Raw genomic sequence first — 17,799 nt, forward strand, 5'->3', positions numbered from 1 at the left:
GCGTGCGTGCGTGCGTGCACTTGTGCGCGTGTGTGTGTGTGTGTGTGTACTCCGGGGGGTAAGCGGTAAGCGTATTTCTGCTCCGCTGCCCTGATGACAAGAGACACGGAAAGGAGGCGAGCAGGAGCGCCAGCGAGGGCAGCCGGGGTCAGGCCCGCTCTGTCCCAGAACTGCAGCTCTCACAGCACCGTCTGACACCACCCGCAGGGTTCTGTGTATACGTCTCCCCAAGTAGAACTGGACCAGTATAGACGGCTGCTGCTCCCACCAGCCATTATACTCCGTGAAGAAACGAACAACTACGGTTCATCTTTTGAGGTCTTTCCCGGCGGCGAATTCTCTCATTTCTTGGGGGTTTTTTTTAAGACATTAAAACCGGAATATCACACACACACACACACACACACACACACACACACACACACACACACACACACACACACACACACACACACACACACACACACACACACACACACACACACACACACACACACACACACACACACACACACACACACACACACACACACACACACACACACACACACACACACACACACACACGAGGTGTACAGCGAGGTGTTTAGCGAGTAGGTATTCGTCAGGTAGGCCAGTAGGATACAACAGCAGTGACACACAGAAATGTGTTTGGGGAGGAATCAATTGGTATGATGACTTAAAGGACCACTTCACCACTTTTCAACCCATCTTCATATAATAGGTCCTCACTATTCCATCATGATAAAACGGCACGATTTTTTTCCTACTCAGTCTGTGTCTCATATAGGAGGGCTGTGGGCAGTTTAGAAACCGTCTTCCAGTGACATCATTAGGCAGATTTTCTTTTTTTTTTAAACCAGATTTGTTTTTTACAGAAATGTTTTGATTTTCATTATCGTGAGAACGATGGCTTCCATTTTCGCATTGCAACTTTTCAGGATTAGAAAGCCTGCAGTTTCTATTAGCTTGTATTCCCCATCGATGATGTCACTGGAAGACGGTTTCTGAACTGGCCACATGCAGCCCTCCTATGAGACACAGACCGAGTAGAACAGTTTTGCGCCGTTTTTTCATGATTATTAGTGAGGACCTATTAGATGAAGATGGGTTGAAAAGTGGTGAAGTGGTCCTATCATCGAGTTAAAAAAAAGTATTTCAACTTTGACGTCTCTCAGTACAAAATTCTCGCTTTTTAATCTTTCAATAATGGCTTTGCTTTGAGGAAAAGATAAAAAAAATAGACATCTGAGATTCTGGAATCTAGTCTGTGACTAAAGGTTGCGAGGTTTTAACCCATTCTGAACGGGAACCCATTGTGGTGTTGGCATCATGTCATGCTTTAGCTATTGAAAAATAGCAGATCTACAAGCTCATAGTCGCGCCACCGAGTGGCGCGCTACGAGCTTGTAGGTCTGCTATTTTTGAAAATTCTAAAAATGACTGACATTTTTTAGAACCTGATCTCAGGTCAGAATGGGTTAATCAGACCAGTGCGTGTCCAGTAGGAAACCTCGTATGAATCTGATCTCAGGTCAGAATGGGTTAATATGTGCTGCGAGGGCGCGCACGCGTCTCTCAGGATAACACCGCTCCGAGAGTGTTTTCATGTACACAGCGTTGCCAATGGCAACTCGTAGCCCCGTTAAGGATCCACCAAAGCATGCATGAATAAACAGAAATATTCGGAAATCACGCATAGGAAAGTGAACTCAAAACCAATAGCATTATTACATTGCAGGGGGCATTCTATTCATGGTTCGTGTTGAGAAAATTGGAGATGTTCTCCCAAAGGTCATGAGAGTAATGAAGATAGGGACCAGTTGCTGTTCACGCAGGGAAAGCATGGCTTTCCGTTACATATGCCTGTATTGATATTGTGCATGTTGGCTGATGGGAAACGCACTGCTACGCCAGTGGGTCTCAAAAGTGAGCGGCCCATGGACCCTCACGGTTCATTGAGGGGGGGAGGGTTCCAAATGGCCCCCTTTACGTGTGTGTAACTGAGAGCGAAATCTCTCAAGAACAGATTCCGAGCTTATCGCTGGCCGCCGCTTTTTCCCCGTAGCAATGAAGCCAACGTTCTTCCGAGATGTCCTCCCATCGCGTTCCACCCCGCGTTTATAGGACAGGTCGGCCACCACGCGTATACATTTTGAGAGAAAGGAATTAAATGAATTAAAAAAGACAGGGAACAACTTGAATGGAACCCATTAAGACCCTGAGGCCGAGTCCATACACAACATGCCTTCTAAAAGTAGTAGTTCTCAAACGTGTTCATGCCAGGCCAGACAGTGTAGTGGTGTGTACTAGGGCCCTCGGCCAGGCCAGACAGTGTAGTGGTGTGTGTATAGGGCCCTCGGCCCAGGCCAGACAGTGTAGTGGTGTGTACTAGGGCCCTCGGCCAGGCCAGACAGTGTAGTGGTGTGTACTAGGGCCCTCGGCCAGGCCAGACAGTGTAGTGGTGTGTGTATAGGGCCCTCGGCCCAGGCCAGACAGTGTAGTGGTGTGTACTAGGGCCCTCGGCCAGGCCAGACAGTGTAGTGGTGTGTACTAGGGCCCTCGGCCAGGCCAGACAGTGTAGTGGTGTGTGTATAGGGCCCTCGGCCAGGCCAGACAGTGTAGTGGTGTGTACTAGGGCCCTCGGCCAGGCCAGACAGTGTAGTGGTGTGTGTATAGGGCCCTCGGCCAGGCCAGACAGTGTAGTGGTGTGTGTATAGGGCCCTCGGCCAGGCCAGACAGTGTAGTGGGGTGTGTGTACTAGGGCCCTCGGTCAGGCCAGACAGTGTAGTGGTGTGTATAGGGCCCTCGGCCAGGCCAGACAGTGTAGTGGTGTGTGTATAGGGCCCTCGGCCCAGGCCAGACAGTGTAGTGGTGTGTACTAGGGCCCTCGGCCAGGCCAGACAGCTTATACTACTGGTGTATAAGCCGGAGTCGCCTTGGATGGACCGATCTAACCCTGAATCCTTGCTGCTTTTTTAATTGCCGACAAAGTGTCCGACCGACCGACACACGCCGCGCCGGCATCTCCGTCTCTCTCCCCCCCCCACCATCCGCTACTTCAACTCCTGCCAACGAGCAGAGAGTTTGTCTTCCTCTATTCCCCCTGGCTGAAGCTCAGTACACATCTCTGTTCTTCTCTTTCCTTCCCATCATATACTCTGGAAAAGGGAGTTGTTCTGTGGGTTTGTTTTGTTTGCTTCCCTTCTGTTGGTGAAGCAAACGGTATAAGATGATTAACCCATTTAGGCCCAACGACGAAAAAGGAAAAAAAATCATAAATCTAAATCATGAAAATTGTATGGAAAAACCTCATGTTTCCATATCAGTGGTCCTCAATATTTCATGTCAAGGACCCCCAAAGATTATATGCAATTGGCCACCGACCCCCCATGTGAAAATATGTTGTTCCAGGAACCCTCACAGAAGCCAAGCTTTGAGTTAAAAACGTTCGCTCTGAAAGAATATATATTCAATGATTTGCTCCACATTCACGATTTTTGCAAAAATAGCAGACCTATACAAGCTCATAGCGCAGCACCGAGTGCCGCGCTATGAGCTTGTAGATCTGCTATTTTTCAATAGTGTAACAATGCTGTAAGGACCACTTCACCACTTTTCAACCTATCTTCATAAAAAAGGTCCTCACTAATAATCATGATACAATGGCACGACTTTTAATAATCATGATACAATGGCACGACTTTTTTCTACTCAGTCTGTGTCTCATAGGAGGGCTGTGGGCAGTTCAGAAACCGTCTTCCAGTGACATCATCGAAGGGGAATACAAGCTAATATAAACTGCAGGCTTTCTAGTCCTGAAAAGTTGCAATGCGAAAATGGAAGCCATCGTTCTCACAATAATGAAAATCTAAACATTTTTGTAAAACAATATTGTTTAAAAAAATAATCTGCCTATAATGATGATGTCACTGGAAGACCGTTTCTAAACTGCCCACAGCCCTATATGAGACACAGACCGAGTAGAAAAAAGTTGTGCCATTGTATCATGATTATTAGTGAGGACCTATTGTATGAAGATAGGTTGAAAAGTGGTGAAGTGGTCCTTTAAAACACCAAAAGAGGTTCTCCCCAGCCAGAATGGATTAACACAGAGAATCCTGACAGGTGTAGCATGCTCTATAGAAGCACACAGCAGCACCGGGAGCATCTGAAATGCAAACCTCTTTTCTGAATTATTTACTTTGCTCCGTGTTCAATTGTCTTTCATTGTGTGTGTACTATAATGTACTGCCCCATTTTATTTTCCAAGGCACACATTGCATTTCATCGTATTGTACCAAGTGTACAACAGACGATAAGAATGGCATGACCAGCGGAAATAAGCGGGGATTAAAATGGAGTGCATTTTGCATCCCAAAGACGCAGTTTATAGTTAAGGGACGCAATAAAACAACGACCTCTGCACCCACGGGGTGCACTACTGTACTACTGTACTGTGTTTTATTCTAGTTTGTTTTGCTATATAGCTTTAGTTATAATAATCATTTATTCTTCCGTTTTCTACATGAATATAACCACATTATAACCATGTAAAATAAAATGGGAGTTAAATGCTGCAATTTGTAAAAAGAAAAATATGACTCCTATAACGTTGTTGAAGTGGGACTCATAAAATGTCCCTGGGACTCATCTAAAAGACCATCCCTGCATCCCGGGACTCATTACATGCAAATCCTATTTACATCACTGAATAAGCAGGGACAGACAGATACACAAACAGACAGACAGGCAGACAGACAGACAGGGACATGCCGTCCCCTCCACCCAACCTCCCCACACTAGTGGCGGCCAATGAATTATGCAGAGCGCCACCTTATGAATAGTCATGAGTGAGATTACACTTCAAAGCCAGCAGGAAAAAGAAAAAAAAGACAGTCAGAGTAGACAGACACATCAAACAACAAACTCTGTGTTACACATCCACAATAAAACAAACCTACATGGAGGCGGAGACACTAGGAAGAGGCAGAGAGAGACGTAGGTGCAGCCCCCCAGAGAGACACTATAGGAAGAGGCAGAGAGACGTAGGTGCAGCCCCCAGAGAGACACTATAGGAAGAGGCAGAGAGACGTAGGTGCAGCCCCCAGAGAGACACTAGGAAGAGGCAGAGAGACGTAGGTGCAGCCCCCAGAGAGACGCTAGGAAGAGGCAGAGAGAGACGTAGGTGCAGCCCCCAGAGAGACGCTAGGAAGAGGCAGAGAGAGACGTAGGTGCAGCCCCCAGAGAGACGCTAGGAAGAGGCAGAGAGAGACGTAGGTGCAGCCCCCCAGAGAGACACTAGGAAGAGGCAGAGAGAGACGTAGGTGCAGCCCCCAGAGAGACACTATAGGAAGAGGCAGAGAGACGTAGGTGCAGCCCCCCAGAGAGACACTATAGGAAGAGGCAGAGAGAGACGTAGGTGTAGCCCCCAGAGAGACACTATAGGAAGAGGCAGAGAGACGTAGGTGCAGCCCCCAGAGAGACGCTAGTATAGAATGTCGTCGTCACACCGTGGCCCTGGGCTGCTTTATTGTATTTCAGGGTCGGCAGCTAATTCACCATCATGTGAGATTCATATTCCAGTCCAGGACTTCTCCGTGCACCACCCATTTTTGGTGTTAGCATCATGTCATGCTTTAGCTATTGGGTTAATCAGACCAGTGTGTGTCCAGTGGAAAACCTCGTATGAATCTGATCTCAGGTCAGAATGGGTTAAAGAGGAGAAACAAAGGCACACTCTGTGCTGCGACACATCATAATGAGTTGCCGTCACCTGTGAAACAAACAACACGTGAACTCATTTACCGCCAACACCCCCCGACTGGCTTCTGAATCGTGCATTTCCGGGACCGCCGCACGTTGATTTTGGAAAGCCGTTTCACTCGGGGGGAAAACCGAGAGTCAGGAAGAAGTGAATAATCGCCATGCAACAGGTCACCGCAAATGTTATTTCATTCACCCAAAACATACATGTTGTACAACCAGGGATTCATTATAATTCAGAGGAATAATGAGCCGCAAATCAACCTCGTTTTGATCCCCGGGGAAAAAAATGAGGAATCCGAGAGATTACGATTCTAAAAAAAACTGCGTTCCCAAAGAGTGGAAGTGGAATTGTCATCGCACCGGAAACCGGAGTGTTATGAGCACGTACTATGAGAACACAGCTGTGAATCGTAATTAATTCATATTAGAAAAGGCCATCTCCCTATAACTTAAAACCTCCCATAGCACAGTGAAAAGTTCAAGTTCACCCACAAGGCAAACAATATCACTACTTTATGTATTTGTTTTTCTTCTCTTGTCCTCGTTATCTGAAGATGTATGCGTGGCACACACACACACACACACACACACACACACACACACACGTATGCCTCTTTAGAGTGTAATGTCATTTATTTTGCTTTCACACTGAAAAGAAAATTACTGAGAGAAAATGAACTGAATGTCAAATTGCCTGTAAATGAGCTTTATATAATGGCAATAAACAAGTTAAAAAGAAAATAAGGTTTTGCAGCTACACGTGCATTATGTTATGCTTTAGCTATTGAAAAATAGCAGATCTACAAGCTCATAGCGCGCCACCGAGTGGCGCGCTATGAGCTTGACAACGACTGACATAGAAACACAGCTTTTTCAGAAAACTGTCAGGATGTAGAAGACATTTTTAGAAGCTGATCTCAGGTCAGAATGGGTTAAATACATGTCGTCAATGTAAGAGCACATTGAAGATTGCGCACCAGTTCACCTGGTGGGAGCTGGACAGAACGGAGGAGGTATGGATGACGTTAACCCATTCTGACCTGAGATCAGATTCTAAAAATGTCTGTTTGAAAATGACAGTTTTCTGAAAAAGCTATGTTTCTATGTCAGTCGTTCTTCGATTTTTCTAAAATAGCAGACCTACAAGCTCGTAGCGCGCCACTCAGTGGCGCGCTACGAGCTTGTAGGTCTGCTATTTTGCTTGTAGATCCAGTTAAATGAAAAGAAGAGAACACAAGGGAGTGTAAAACAGTGAAGGTGTAATTGAGGCTTACCAACTCAGTCACACACACACACAACTATACTTTTAAGACAGCAATGTTATAAAACATTATGAAGGTTGTCTCTTTTTCAAGTGGGAACTGGCCAAGAGGCAACTACGTATTCACATCACAATGCATAGATAAATAATCTAGCAGTACAGTTTCCTTCATTATTAAGGAAACATTACTATACTGCATCCATTCAAACTGACAACGACCTGCCAAACACAATTAATGTGATTCAGTCAAGACAAGAACTGCTCAATTTCAGCCACTAAACCCCAACACTAGACATGCCATTCTGAACCGGGATGTATAAATCAGTATAAAAGTCCAACCCATGCCGAATCCTATAAACCTGACGAATATCTGTCCAGAAATGCACAAAGTCTCTCTCTCTGGCTGTGTGACCGCCTCAACACTCCCTTTGGGGGTGTGAGTCGGTCAGACACACGGTTGTCCAGACCGCCCCAAAAAGGCAACCTGCCTGGGCTCTGGACAGGGCCCCTGCCCAGGGTCCATTATGGAGCTGGCCTGTTCCGACATCATTCTGACTTCTGCGTTATAGACTCCGTATTTGGGCATGCCTGACAAAGAACACCATATTATGGGCATAAAAAGGGACACAGACATAATATCTGCAGGGTGAGGCATGCATTTCCAACTTGCATCGTTCCAAGTAGGCCCAGTGCCCAACGGGCACCGTTATTGTAGAGGCTCCAACGGGCGCCGCTCTATAGTGCCCGTCTAACTATAGCAATCCAAGCACACACAAACACACACACACACACACACACACACACACACACTGTATGCCATCTCCTGGGTGACAGGTGTTCACAGTTGTCAGGTAGCCATAGCAGTGATGCGATTTCCTGTCTCTCGTTTAGTCTCAACAGTCACTTGTAAAATAACAGGCTGCCAAAAGGTGTGCGACTGTGCGTGCAAGTGTGTGTGTGTGTGTGTGTGTGTGAGTGAGTGAGAGGGAAAGCGAGTGGTTATGGTTCTCAACACAACGTCCCCCCCTGTGGTGCATTTGTTGCAGCCTAATTAAAACAACCTAATTAAAATATATATATATATAAAATATTGGCCTTTCTCGATGAGTAAAAAAAAAAAACATCACATGTTCATTATTTTGGCACCTCAGAATATAAAAGGCACCACTCCAAAGTAGAGAGAGAGTGGCTCGGGTGCATTACAGCGGAGACTTATGGGATAAACGCGAGGTTCCAAGTTTGATTACGATTCCGGGGCGGGCTCTCCTGAGTCAGTGTCCTTCGCGAGACGCGGAACGCCTAATTGCTGCCGATGAGAAGGTCGGAGCCTTGCATTGTTTCCTCTTCCAGGGTGAATGTAAAGCACATTGTAAAGGGCCATGGATGAAGGAGTTACATAAATCACCTAAAGTACGACACACACACAGTGACACACTCACACATGGGGGTGATTTATATCAGTGGTCCACCGACAAGATGAGTTAATTTAGCATCACAATCCGTTTAACCACTTGACCTAAACCCATAAAGAAATGTGAACAATATACAAGCTCACAATGAGTCGTATACTGCAGCGCGTTTTGAGCTTTCAAAATTTAATCTTTCAATTTTTTAACACAAATCTTGAATGGGGGGGGGGGGGGTCCCTTCCTGGCACAACATATTTTCAGATGGGGGTCCGCAGCTAAATACATGCATTTGGGGGTCCTTGACATGAACGTATTTGAGAACCACTAAACTGCATTAAGGACAAACAGGAATCATCAAGTTTCGCTCTCTCAACTAGAAAAATAATTTACTAAAAGTTATATTTGACGCACACACACACACACACACACACACACACACAACATGCCAATTAAACTGTTGACTGTTCAGCGTTGCGCTTAAGCCTGTTTTTGACCTTGGCTTCTCATCCAAGGAATTTATGCAGGGCCATTTGTTGTTGACTTGTATTATGCTAATTAATCACACCAACGAGTCAAATCAACGAGTTTGCGGAAAGAAAACACTCAAAAGTGCAAAGTGATTAAAAAACAGCTCATATTAAAGATGAAGCTTCCTAAGGACCCAATAAAGACTATAGATACTTCAACCAGTTACATTCGTGTAAAGATAATCTGTGATGAAGCTTTAATCCTTTCTGAGGGTTTGATATTTCTTGGAATTAATTAATTAGAAGACAATTTAGGCATTCATCAGACGCTCTGAATCCATGAGATACCTCAAAGATACTTCAATACCCAGCTATACTGTAGAGATGTAGTACAGTGTGTGGACTACAATACCCAGCTATACTGTAGAGATGTAGTACAGTGTGTGGACTACAATACCCAGCTATACTGTAGAGATGTAGTACAGTGTGTGGACTACAATACCCAGCTATACTTTAGAGATGTAGTACAGTGTGTGGACTTCAATACCCAGCTATACTGTAGAGATGTAGTACAGTGTGTGGACTTCAATACCCAGCTACACTGTAGAGATGTAGTACAGAGTGTGGACTACAATACCCAGCTATACTGTAGAGATGTAGTACAGTGTGTGGACTTCAATACCCAGCTATACTGTAGAGATGTAGTACAGTGTGTGGACTTCAATACCCAGCTACACTGTAGAGATGTAGTACAGAGTGTGGACTACAATACCCAGCTATACTGTAGAGATGTAGTACAGTGTGTGGACTACAATACCCAGCTATACTGTAGAGATGTAGTACAGTGTGTGGACTTCAATACCCAGCTATACTGTAGAGATGTAGTACAGAGTGTGGACTACAATACCCAGCTATACTGTAGAGATGTAGTACAGTGTGTGGACTTCAATACCCAGCTATACTGTAGAGATGTAGTACAGTGTGTGGACTACAATACCCAGCTATACTGTAGATAGCCTCTCTACAGACCATACATTCCTTTCAAATATAAAGCAGAAATAGCATATCTACAAGATTCTGTATATTTTGGAAAGAAAGAAATGCAAAAACATGAAATATGTCAGTGCTTTCTTCGCACATTGGGGATACCGGTATGCGTCATATCTGCCCCGTGCAATTTGTGATTACAAAGACTAAAAGGCAAGCAGAAATACAGACCGTTAACGTTTCATACTAGAGTTGTCCCGACACCATTTCTTTTCCAGACAGAGTACGAGTAAAAGTACTTAATTCTTAGTACTCTCCGATATCTCGAGTACCGATACCAGTACCATTTATTTCCGTTGAGTAATCACTTATTATTTCCTTTTCATGCCTACACTTGTCAGTTGTCATTTATGCTTGTAGATCGGCTGTTTTGACGGCGATCTGCTGCAGTCAGACTTGCTCCCGCTGCGTTTGTTCAGCCTAGTGTCAATCGGATGTTTTCGTACTCGGCTCAGCGTATCGGGCCCGCTTCAGAGTACTTGAGGTTGAGTAACCGATACCAGTATTGGTATCTGAACACCCCTATAGACCTATTAGACATAAGGCTACTGACCAGCATGTGCACACCACTGTACAGTACACTGGCCTCCATTCTAAAGCATGCTGTCAAAACCCAGCCTGAATCTCTAAGCTCCCGAGACCCGAGACTCGAGGCTCCCCTCCTCTCCTCTCCTCTCCTCTCTCCTCCCCACTCTGCTCCCCTCCCCTCCCCTCCGCTCCCTTTGCTGCTGCCAGATCGGTTGAAACACCTTGTTCACCCTTTCACGTATCCATCTTCTCTGTCCTGCAGAAACCTTGTACTGTACTGTGTAATGTCCAAAACGGTTACTTTTCGGGAAATGGGGGGGGGGGGGGGGGAAGAACCTGTCTGTCCCAATGGATCCAAAATGATAGAATTTAGTCACAAGCTCTTTGTAATACTTTTCATTGGTTAAATAAATCCACTGACAGACTAACCACTTTCAAAGAACAAAAATAAGTAAAAATATGGAGATACATTAGTTTCTACCCCACAGAAACGTCCCACTGTGACAAAAAAACAATAGCTAATCTATATACGACATCACAATACGTTGCAAATGTCCACAGAATAGGGACGATGCCATTGCTACAGGGATCAAGTGGTTAACAACAGTTAGACTATTCAGGCGAGCGCTCGGTACTCAGTACCCATCCAGAACCGTTAAGAGGTGTTATAAATTGTCCCGGGCGCTAATTGCGCTCATTTGACTGCACCGTTACCCTCCGAGGGAAAACATGAGGTGTGCTGCTTGCTGCCAAATCACCCAAACCACAATTTGCTAGGAATCCTCTGTGGAACTGTGGCAGCAGAAAGATAGAGGGGAAAGCAATTATGATTCAGTGAAATTAACCCATTTAGGCCTGACGTTGAGAAAAAAATAAAATAAAATGACTTCAAAATCGTGACAGTTTTCTTGTTTCTGTATCAGCGGTGCTCAATATTTCATGTCAAGGACCCCGAAAATGTTATATAATCGTCCACCGACCCCCCCATCTGAAAATATGTTATTCCGGGAACCCCTCAGAAGCAAAGATTTGCGTTAAAAACGTTCGCTCCGAAAGAATATGCATTCAAAGACTTGTGCCGCATTTTCACGATTTTTCAAAAATAGCAGATCTACTAGGTCATAGCGCGGCACTCGAGTGCCGCGCTACGAGCTAGTATATCTGCTATTTTTCAATAGCTAAAGTATAAGATAATGCTTAAAACACCAAAAGGGGTTGCCGTTCAGAATGGGTTAAATAATATGCACGACGCATCCCACTTGTGGTAATAATTTACCCTAAAGAACAACAATGGGACCAAAAAAAAAAAATGAAAAAAGAAAAGCCGATAGCGGTGTCAGCATTTTCAGCATCCTTGCCGTGTCATGCCGTTGCATTCCTAAGCGGGTTTCCTTTCATTTTCTTTTTTTATTTAAACTAATCAGTCAAGGTCTGGCTGCTCTCTACCTTTGTTACAGCGTTACAAATGTAAACGACACACATTTCTCTGCTTGCGTGTCTGTGCGTGACAAGCCCATGACGTCTGAGTGTGTGACGCATAGTAGTGGTGGTTGGTCATCTCAAGTGTACAGCACGGCTGAAAATGGTACGCCCGACAGAGTTGTGAACTTGTGGTCAGAAAGGACGGCGCCTTGAGAGATGCATCATCTCGTTTTCAAAGGTGGCCCCAAATAAATGGTAAATGGAGCATTTATATAGCGCCTTTATCCAAGGCGCTTTACTACAGCGTGCATTACATGCACCCATTCACATGCACATTCATACACCGATGGCGGCTGAAACCATTGCAAGGCAGCAACCAGCACATCAGGAGCAATTAGGGGTCCAGTGTCTTGCTCAAGGACACTTCGACACCAACTCTCGAACTGGCAACCTTACGATTACCATCCAGCCACTCTACCCCTGAACCCCCGCCGCCCCCAAATAAACACACAAACGAATAAAAACATACAATACAACTACACAATTACACACACACGTACAACAACAATACAGTTCGCTTGCTCACACCTCTCACCCACACCCCCACCCCAAGCCATTTTTTTAACAAATATGGAGAACAATGCAAATACAATGACCCGAATCAACATAAGAAAGCACAAACAGGTTGTTTCAAGATGTGAATAGTGCACGCACACACACACACACACACACACACACACAGAACTAACAGTAACACTGTGAACAGTAAGGGCGCGTGCGTGTGTATTGCGTTGCACTGTTCCACACTTCCCACTCCATTAACTGTCGATGTAATAACGGTCTTCTACACGTATGAGTGCGTTCAGATATCTGGCCCGTGGATATTATGGCGCTGGTAACCTTGATTCTCATTGTGAATTCACAGAGCGTGGGACCTTCCCCCCGTAGGCATGAATACTTTAGTGTTACACAGCGGTTCTCAACATGAAGGCCGGGGGCCCCACTCTGGTGGACGTTTAGAGAACCACTGCTTCAGAACAGTGTGGTCCGGGGACACCCCTGTGGTGGGTGGGGGGGGGACTGAAGTTAGGTTTAAGCCATTCAGGGCGGGAACCCCATTAGGTGTTTTAAGCATCATGTTAAACTTTTAGCTCTCTCTCTCTCTCTCTCTCTCATTAGCAGAGAGTGTTTCTGGCACAAAAGCGCCCCTACTGGTACTCATTATAGTCACATAGGTGAACCAACACATAGGTGAACACGGACATTGCTGTTCCTTGGAGTGGCATGCACCACTCAAAAAACAGCAGATCTACAAGCTCATAGCGCGGCACTCGGCGCTATGAGCTTGTAGATCTGCTGTTTTTGAAAAATCGTGGCGCAAACAGCATGTTTTCAGATGGGGATCGGTGGCCAATTACACACACACAGAAAACTGTCAGGATCTAGAAGACATTTGTAGAATCGTCCTCGGGTGTAAATTGGTTCAAACGAGAACCGTCAATCACAGCGACTATACTGGCCCAAATGGCAGCAGGGCTTTCCTAGAACGTCGGTGGGATACAGAATACCGTGAGGACCACTTAACCCATTCTGAACGGGAACCCATTTTGGTGTTAGCATCATGTTTTGCTTTAGCTATTGAAAAATAGCAGATCTACGAGCTTGTAGGCCCGCTATTTTTGAAAAAAATCGAAGAACGACTGACGTTTTTAGAATCTGATCTCAGGTCAGAATGGGTTAATCAGACCCAGTGTGTGTCCAGTGGAAACCTCGTATGAATCTGATCTCAGGTAAGAATGGGTTAATGTTAGAAAGTGGGTGAAAATGCACTTAAACCCCCATATGGGAGGGGGGCTCTATGCCTAGGGTATTTTCTGTGTTGTTGGAAAAGCTTCCACAAACGGTTGAGTCGATATGCCGTTTTCTTGCTAAAGCTTTCCCCACCGTATACGGATGGATGGATGGAGGCTGGCGGTTATAACGAGGTTAGTTTACGCTTTGATTGACAGATTGTGATGAGAGTATATAGGACTGCGAACGAAACTATAGTGCTTCACAATATTTAATCGAGAGGGAAAAAAAGATGCCGTTCTAGATCCAGACACCTATATATATACGCCAGCGGTTCCCAAACTTTATTCACATTAAGGATGCCCCCAAATTGACACTATAGTTAGCCTGTCCATTTGAAAAGATATGCCAGGGACCCCCATAAGAGAAGATTGTTTTACTGCTCCAGCAGTGATTCTCAACCCGTTTAATTCCAAGGTCCCCCAGTTTGACATGCATGATATTAGTCTACGGACCCCCCATGTAATGGCATTTCTATCTCTGGGAGTCTGGACCCCAATTTATATAGTAAAATGAACGTTAATTTAACTCCGATAGCGTACAAATGGTTCCATTTGTACACTATCAGAGTTACAGACCCCATAAGGGTCCATTTGGTTCCAAACCATCATTTAGCTGCATGCGGACCCTCGAGGACCCCTGGGGATCCCCAGACGAACCCCACTCTGGGAACCACTGACCTACGCAATCTTAATTCCTATACATTTGTGCAAGAATCGTGCAGGACTAGTTGGCTGTCCGCTTTATATTATTTACTCTTATGTTTGTGCTACAATAGACAGACTTTGAGAGAGGTTTAAGTCAAACACTTTGATGTTGTCCATTGAAAGCCAACAGTAGTTATGGCTCCAGGTGCCACATTTTCAATGTAGTAACGTTCAGCAACTACAGACTAAAAACCATTAAAAATGTCCATGGTTAAACAAAAAGAGAGATTTGCACATTTGAGCAAGAATCGTGGAGCATACAATGAAACGTAGGAGGTGATGATACTGTATATAGAATCAATGGAAGGTATTCAAGTACAGTGAGTGAAGTAGTAATACAAAGGCTTGAATGAATTAGTGTGTGAGTCAGCGTGGATTGTTCACACACACACACACACACACACACACACACACACACACACACAAACACACACAAATCGAACAAGGGTCTCCCACGTGGAAACTGGAAAGGGGAGGTATTATACTTTTTGAGAGGCCATCAGGATGAGGTTGTGAGCAACTCTGACACACACACACCAAACAACGTCACTACTCGTCACACACACACACACATACTTGTCAAACAACGTCATTGACTCATTACTGACTGTGTGTCTGAACTCACCTTCGCAGACTCCCACCTCGTACTGCGCGATGCTGTCGCCGTTGTCCAGCGGCCTGATGACGCACCTCAGCCCGCGGTCGCAGGTGCCGTGCAGTCCGAACACGCCCCCGCACGTCTCGTTCCGCTGCCGGGCGCACACGCGGCAGCAGCCGCAGATGCCGGGCACCGCGGAGCCCTTGCAGGCGCCCGCCGGCAGCTCCTCGCACTTGGACTGGTCGCAGGGCAGGCACAGCAGCGCGGTGCTCAGGCCGGAGGCGAACAGCAGGGCGAGGAACGCCGACAGGAGGAACCGGCGGGCCGGGGCGGCACGATGCGGCGACACCGCCGGCCCGGAGGAGGAGGAGGATGGCGACGACGAAGAGGACCAAGACAGTGGCATGATGATGATGATGATGGTGGACGGTGGTGGTGATGATGGTGGCCGAAGAGAGGAGAAGATGGTGATGATGATGATCGGCACAGTTATTCCCTTCGAAAAAATATGTTCCAAAATGCGAGGCCCCAGGGAGAGGGGGGGGTGAGGAGGGATTAAACCTTGGGTTCTGGCCCGGTACGGGTCACCGGCTGGTCTCCAGTGGGTCCCCACATGACAAGAGTATAAGAGAGGCTTACTTAAGGTTCTCTTTCAAACTATGCAGGGGGAAAAAAGTATAACCCCCCCCCCTAAAAAAAAGAGAGACACACACACACACACACGCACAAGGTGTTTCAGCTGATCCGTGGAGAATACGACCCCAAGGCCTGTCTGGCTGGCCCGGGGGGAGGGGAGGAGAGGGGGGGGGGGGGGTCAGGGTCAGGTGCACCGGGGTCAAACTGCACCCCTGACAGATGGTCCGTTAATGGTCCTGTACGCACACACACACACGCTCCTGTTATAGAGAGGATACCAGACTGCTTCCTTCCTGCAGTCCAAACTAAATGATTTGTAGTTCCAAATGTCCAGTAAAGTAAACCAGCCTATAGTATAAAAAAAAAATATCCCAACTAGAAGAACCGCTGGTGGATATTGTTAGCAGCGCGTAGCTACAGCCATATATATATATATGTGATGATGCCCGTTGGCTACAGATTCAGGACGCTGTGCAATGCATACAGCATGGATGGGGGAACCACTGGGGAAATAAAGCCCACGAACTCCGTCTCGTTATCCCACGCACTGCTTCAGGCAGCGATGTCTAATCACACCCGACACGCCAGTACACAGAATGAATTAGATATAATCAGCAACAACCTTGTGTGTTTTTGTTTTAATCCTTCCTATGCTGCTGCTGCTGGTGGTGGTGGTGAAGTGTCAAACTCAAACCACCTGCATGCAATGATGTCGTTGATTTATCCACAAAAAGGCGACGATAATTCAACTCCACCGCGAAAAGAACGAATGCTCCAGGTCCAGAGAATTATGATATGGCTTTATGAAGTAGGATTATTGTGCCCACATGTCTTGCAGTGACATATGACTTCCGTTCCCAGACTGCAGTCTGTCCTCCTAAAAGCAGACTTGTCTTGTATATAAAAAAGTGAAGCGACATAAACAAGAGCCGAGGAGGTTCTGTCTGGAAGGCGGAGAGCAGGGGAGACAGACCAGTCAGACGGTTACATAAACGTCAACAACTCTCTCAAATGTCAGGAAGAAATCGTTTTAAAACTTCTCGTCCACACAGTCAGTCAGTGTCCACAGTGGGCTGGCAGCTTGACAGTTATGGCCGCGGCGAGGTCCGTCCCCTCGGTCCGCCTGAGAAGGGAAGAATTGTTGAAGAAGAACCACCAGGGAAAAGCATTCAAAAACAGTGTGGAAACTTTTCCTCCGCCCGGTGGGTTCGGTCGGTTCTTTCCTCGCCGACTCTGCCCCTTCCTCCTCCCGCCTCCGTCTCGCGCACTGCAGGCAGCGGACTGGACTGGACGGAGGAATGTCGGTGTGTGTGTGTGTGTGTGTGTGTGTGTGTTCAAGAAGAAGTCCACACTCCGTCCGAAAACACGACACACGCCCTCTCAACAACACGACAACAACACAATATAATATATATCTATAAAAATCCACCAATAAATCCCTCCGGAGTCCTGACTGACTGACTACAAAACAACAACCGCGAAAGAATTCAGGAGGAAATTAACAAAAACAACAACGCACGGAATCACTTCAGTTCTTCAAAAACAAAACACGTCCGCAGACTTCTCCTTTTCCTCGTGCCGTGCCGTCCCATTCCATACCGTTCTGTCTGTCCCCCTGCTGCCAAAATAATATGTCTGTCCCGTTGTTTTACGAGCGACGTCACTTTTTCTCCACTGTGTGTGTATGTGTTGCTGCTCGCCGCTGCCTTAATGTGGACTGCTGCCGAGACGAGAGAGAGACAGGACTTTATTCTATTCTGACTGGTGCTCTCTCTCTCTCTCTCTCTCTACTTCCTTCCTTTCCTTGCGCGGAATGCGCGCGAGCCGTTCTGTGTATACACACACACCACAGTGACACACACACGTACTGTACAGTAGAGGCGAGGGGAGCAAGCAGCGCTGGCTACCTCTCTCTCTCTCTCTCTCCTGGCTCGAGCCGTGCGTGCGTGACCTCATAACGGGACCACGCCCACCGCCGAAGAAAACCCCGTGCTGGGATTGGACGGTGGCGCGCGAGGAGGGGGGGGGGGGCAATGCAGCGGCTCGAGGGCGCAGGTGTGGAATGTTGGGAGAGAGAGGTATAGGCTAGGCTGAGAGAGAGAGA

The 17,799-nt window shown here is 46.4% G+C and overlaps 1 protein-coding gene across 1 annotated transcript in view; it reads right to left on the minus strand.

Annotated features, from left to right (window-relative positions):
* The window catches only part of LOC308329987 (cysteine-rich motor neuron 1 protein-like), a 171,929-nt gene extending 154,442 nt beyond the window's left edge, over positions 1-17,487 (minus strand). The window contains exon 1 of the mRNA XM_080784573.1: positions 15,087-17,487. Coding sequence (XP_080640699.1) covers positions 15,087-15,465 — 379 coding nt within the window. The 5' untranslated portion in view covers positions 15,466-17,487. The remainder of the gene's footprint in view (positions 1-15,086) is intronic.
* Positions 17,488-17,799: the final 312 nt, after the last annotated feature.

This window comes from Protomyctophum bolini, assembly GCF_963924005.1.
Source record: "Protomyctophum bolini genome assembly, chromosome: 15".
NCBI classification, from domain to species: Eukaryota; Metazoa; Chordata; class Actinopteri; order Myctophiformes; family Myctophidae; genus Protomyctophum; species Protomyctophum bolini.